The following is a 5609-nucleotide window of genomic DNA, read 5'->3' as shown; positions in this document are numbered from 1 at the left end:
TAGAATGTTTCCTTTTTCTGTAAAGTTTTAATAAAAGCAGCCAGTTTTGCATCTATTCCAGTGGTCATCCGCTTCACAGACAAACAAATAACAAGTGTGTTTGTATCTGTGAGTTTGTTTCATGCACATTCAATTTATTTGAATATTCCTTCATAATGTCATAACAAGTGTTTGGCTCAGATACACAGGAGAGTAAAATAAAAAGAATTGCTGAAGTGTCAGAAAAGTCTGGCACAATAAATTTGCATTTTTTCCTCTAGTCTTCAGGCGTGTTATAAATCCCTGTCAGCACAGAATATAAAACAACCCAGTATAACAAACTTCGAGCTCTATAAATCCTGCAGAATGCTACAACTATGTCCTGAACTGCCAGAGACCCCTGACAGAGCCTGCAGGCAGGGCGGGACTTCCTGGAACGATGTGCATTGTGGGAAGTGTAGTCTTCCTGATAACCCCCTGCAATAGACGAGCACCAAGACAGGTAAGGGAAAGACCCTGTGTCTGATACACGAAGTGCAGTCTGCTGCCAGAAGAGGGCGTGCTACTGTGGGTGAGTGGTGGCATCCATGTACCAAAGAGCTGGGCAGTCATTCATTTTATTGGAGCTTGAAAACCAGGCTCAGGTTTCTGGAGGTGACACATTCCTTTTATATAATTCCTGCTGCAGTGTTATATATATGTATAATTCCTTATATCGGGTGTTCTACTACACAATGTACACCTAGTGCAAGCCAAGACTCCCTACCCTCCCTATCAATGAATGGATTCATTCAATAGATTCATGCAGATCAGCCATTATCAACCTTTCACCCCAGAGGAAATGCCTGAGATCGGGCATGTGCAGTAGAAGCTGCCAGAAGCCTCCTGGGCTGCATGACGTATGTATCCAAGGAGGCTCTATGCGCCCATTCTGTCTTAACCACAGCGGCAGGGATGGGTTTTAAATTCCCCTTCCCCACCACAAAAGAAGGTATATTTTACTTTATATAAAAGGGGTGTCTATTCTTTTATGTAAAAAAAAAAGAATTAGTTTGCAACCGCTTTAAAAAATTTTTTAGGTCTTCGGCAAATTTCAGAGATTGCAATTCGGTTACCATTTCTTGAAACTTGTGCCCATGGTTGTGTCCTTAGGGTTTTACCCTTGGCTGTCCATTGAGAATGAATGGGAGCAGTAATAAGTGGTTGGCTTTTATCTACTGGCGTTAGGACCCAGCACAGCGATTGGGTGTGTCAGCTTCTGGTAGCCGGTCGGGGACTGCTTTTTAAATCACCCATCTCAAGTTTGCCTTATGGAACCCTGTGTAAAATTATTAGAATTCAGTGGGACAAATGACCCTTTTACAATGAAGGTCAGAATTCCATCTTTAAAGATACCCTAAAATAGTTTTTCCTGAACTTTTCAAAATGGGGAAACCCTTGAAATAACTTTTAGGTAATATAGAATCCAATCAACAAAATTACTTTGCTGGTCAGTGAGAAGAATGTCACCCTTGCAGATAATCAAAAAGATCATTGGTGTTTGCTTAAATGACCTGAGATACAACATTGAGATACAGATTGTTCATTGCACAATGAACCCCTAGCTGCCTCTGGAGGAACAGATACAGGCATACAGGTATTCTGTAATTCAGATCAGAAAGTTGAGGGACACAAAATGAACACACCAACCCAGATCTGCTTTATTGCTTCTCATGGTCTGATTGCTACTGGAAGGATCAACTGGTATTTGCTACCAATCATTGCAATTACATGATTAAAGAAACACAGATTATATATACTTTAAGTAGATTTTCCTGACTTTTTTAAAATGATGGAGCCTCTTGAAATATATTTTAGGTATTAGAGTACCCTTCCAAAATTACTATATCCACAGCATTACATTGCTGAGATGAATGTCACCCTTGCAGATAATCAAAAAGATCATTGGCGTCACCTAAACTGACCTGGAAGATAAAGATTTCTTATTGCTCAAAGAACCTCCGGAGAAAACCCTAGTTGAGAAACACTGGCCTAAAATGATCATTGATGTCATGTTGCTGGCTTTGCTGAATTGCATCGAACTCAGAATTAGAGAGGGACCATTCATGCCATCAAAAATCTTTAAGCGGAACTAAACTAAAAACAAAAAGTCACACTTACCTTTAAACCCACAGGTCCCTCGATGGCGCTGGTCCTTCTGACCATCCGGTCACGCGTTGTCCAGTGATTCGCCGGGTGCTGCCCTCTTTAGTCTTCTTTCTTTGTCACCAATCTAACACTGTGTAGGTGTGAGATCGGGTGATATAGCCACTGTGAAGAGTGAAAAATGCACCTAGGAGGAAAAATGCCCCTTCTGCGCATGCCCAAGATCGGGGAATGCACAGAGGGAGCAGCCAGAACCTCCTGGGATGCATGACATAGGTATCTCGCGAGGCTCTGCGCTCCCATTAAGTCTTGATTGCCGTGGAGATCAAGACTTAAAGGGTGTTGAGGGTATTGAAACAATATTTTTACTGTATATAGAAGGGTTGTCTACCCTTCTATGTAAAGTAAAAATGTTGAGTTTAGGTATGCTTTAGGTTATATATTTAGCATGTTTTGTGAAGTTATTTAACTGTGAAAGCCCTGTGTAGACATCCAGAGCTGGGCAGTCATTCATTTTATTGGAGCTTGAAAACCAGGCTCAGGTTTCTGGAGGTGACACATTCCTTTTATATAATTCCTGCTGCAGTGTTATATATATGTATAATTCCTTATATCGGGTGTTCTACTACACAATGTACACCTAGTGCAAGCCAAGACTCCCTACCCTCCCTATCAATGAATGGATTCATTCAATAGATTCATGCAGATCAGCCATTATCAACCTTTCACCCCAGAGGAAATGCCTGAGATCGGGCATGTGCAGTAGAAGCTGCCAGAAGCCTCCTGGGCTGCATGACGTATGTATCCAAGGAGGCTCTATGCGCCCATTCTGTCTTAACCACAGCGGCAGGGATGGGTTTTAAATTCCCCTTCCCCACCACAAAAGAAGGTATATTTTACTTTATATAAAAGGGGTGTCTATTCTTTTATGTAAAAAAAAAAGAATTAGTTTGCAACCGCTTTAAAAAATTTTTTAGGTCTTCGGCAAATTTCAGAGATTGCAATTCGGTTACCATTTCTTGAAACTTGTGCCCATGGTTGTGTCCTTAGGGTTTTACCCTTGGCTGTCCATTGAGAATGAATGGGAGCAGTAATAAGTGGTTGGCTTTTATCTACTGGCGTTAGGACCCAGCACAGCGATTGGGTGTGTCAGCTTCTGGTAGCCGGTCGGGGACTGCTTTTTAAATCACCCATCTCAAGTTTGCCTTATGGAACCCTGTGTAAAATTATTAGAATTCAGTGGGACAAATGACCCTTTTACAATGAAGGTCAGAATTCCATCTTTAAAGATACCCTAAAATAGTTTTTCCTGAACTTTTCAAAATGGGGAAACCCTTGAAATAACTTTTAGGTAATATAGAATCCAATCAACAAAATTACTTTGCTGGTCAGTGAGAAGAATGTCACCCTTGCAGATAATCAAAAAGATCATTGGTGTTTGCTTAAATGACCTGAGATACAACATTGAGATACAGATTGTTCATTGCACAATGAACCCCTAGCTGCCTCTGGAGGAACAGGTACAGGCATACAGGTATTCTGTAATTCAGATCAGAAAGTTGAGGGACACAAAATGAACACACCAACCCAGATCTGCTTTATTGCTTCTCATGGTCTGATTGCTACTGGAAGGATCAACTGGTATTTGCTACCAATCATTGCAATTACATGATTAAAGAAACACAGATTATATATACTTTAAGTAGATTTTCCTGACTTTTTTAAAATGATGGAGCCTCTTGAAATATATTTTAGGTATTAGAGTACCCTTCTAAAATTACTATATCCACGGCATTACATTGCTGAGATGAATGTCACCCTTGCAGATAATCAAAAAGATCATTGGCGTCACCTAAACTGACCTGGAAGATAAAGATTTCTTATTGTTCAAAGAACCTCCGGAGAAAACCCTAGTTGAGAAACACTGGCCTAAAATGATCATTGATGTCATGTTGCTGGCTTTGCTGAATTGCATCGAACTCAGAATTAGAGAGGGACCATTCATGCCATCAAAAATCTTTAAGCGGAACTAAACTAAAAACAAAAAGTCACACTTACCTTTAAACCCACAGGTCCCTCGATGGCGCTGGTCCTTCTGACCATCCGGTCACGCGTTGTCCAGTGATTCGCCGGGTGCTGCCCTCTTTAGTCTTCTTTCTTTGTCACCAATCTAACACTGTGTAGGTGTGAGATCGGGTGATATAGCCACTGTGAAGAGTGAAAAATGCACCTAGGAGGAAAAATGCCCCTTCTGCGCATGCCCAAGATCGGGGAATGCACAGAGGGAGCAGCCAGAACCTCCTGGGATGCATGACATAGGTATCTCGCGAGGCTCTGCGCTCCCATTAAGTCTTGATTGCCGTGGAGATCAAGACTTAAAGGGTGTTGAGGGTATTGAAACAATATTTTTACTGTATATAGAAGGGTTGTCTACCCTTCTATGTAAAGTAAAAATGTTGAGTTTAGGTATGCTTTAGGTTATATATTTAGCATGTTTTGTGAAGTTATTTAACTGTGAAAGCCCTGTGTAGACATCCAAAACCACTTAAACTGCTGCTGAATTCTGGCATCTTGGATTTGAGGTCAGCAGCCACATCAAACTCTGAGTTGGTCACACAGATGACACTCTAAAGCAGTATTTCTTGAAGTTTTTTACATAGGGGAACCCTTGAAATAACCTTCGGGTCTTAAGGAACCCCTGCTTATTATATTTACTATATCCACAGTAGCTTAGTGTGGTGGTCACTCGGAGGAATGTTATTTACAATGTTGGCCAGTGGAAAGAATGTCACCCTTATATCGAGCAAAAAAGATCATTAATATCAGGTAAACTGACCTGAGAGTCACAAATTACTCAAGGAACCCCCAGTAACCTCTGGAGGAACCCTAGGGTTCCACGTAACTCTGGTTTACAATCTTCTCCAAAGTGTTCTTGTTCTCTCATATTCCAGCAGCCACACAGGATATGTTGGTATGTGAGAAGAGGGACAGAAGAGCTGGTATCATACCCATATTGCATTGTAATGGTCTAATAGGCATAATTTTCTTGAAAATAATTGTTGAATACTTTATTTACAGTTTTAATTTACAGTCACATTATCACAGGACCTATTTTCTTTTTCTTCAAGTGCAGAGGGCATGTTTGCAATGCAAAGAGGCAAGCAGCAAATTCATGTGCAGTCAGGAAATTTGTGCCCCATCTATGTCAATCAAAGCAAACTAGGATGTAGACATTGCATGAAATTTGACTACAGAACTACAGGTACACTCTATGCATCAGCACCATATTCTGTAATTCCAGAATGCAAACTAACCACAACAACACGGATCTGCTTTAGTGCATGGCATGATCAGATTGCTAATGAAAAAATCACCAGGTATTTGCTACAGATCAATGCTATTTCATGATTAAAAGAAAACTAGATTTCCGTAACTTCCTTAATATTTAATTCTTTCTGACTTCTATGCTCTTTACTATGCAGCCC

General features: G+C 40.6%; 1 protein-coding gene across 5 annotated transcripts in view; it reads left to right on the top strand.

The window, feature by feature from the left end:
- Window positions 1–434: 434 nt before the first annotated feature.
- The window catches only part of METTL27 (methyltransferase like 27), a 25026-nt gene continuing 19851 nt past the window's right edge, over window positions 435–5609 (top strand). The window contains exons 1-2 of one of the 5 annotated variants that reach the window (XM_072428670.1): window positions 457–481; window positions 5258–5386. In XM_072428670.1, coding sequence (XP_072284771.1) covers window positions 5263–5386 — 124 coding nt within the window. In that variant the 5' untranslated portion in view covers window positions 457–481; window positions 5258–5262. Of the gene's footprint in view, window positions 551–5257; window positions 5387–5609 lie in introns of those variants that run through there. The other 4 variants (XM_072428675.1, XM_072428683.1, XM_072428699.1 and 1 more) reach the window with 4 other exon arrangements.

Source organism: Pyxicephalus adspersus, chromosome 1 (assembly GCF_032062135.1).
Source record: "Pyxicephalus adspersus chromosome 1, UCB_Pads_2.0, whole genome shotgun sequence".
NCBI lineage: Eukaryota > Metazoa > Chordata > Amphibia > Anura > Pyxicephalidae > Pyxicephalus > Pyxicephalus adspersus.
This window is presented reverse-complemented; position numbering and strand designations above follow the sequence as displayed.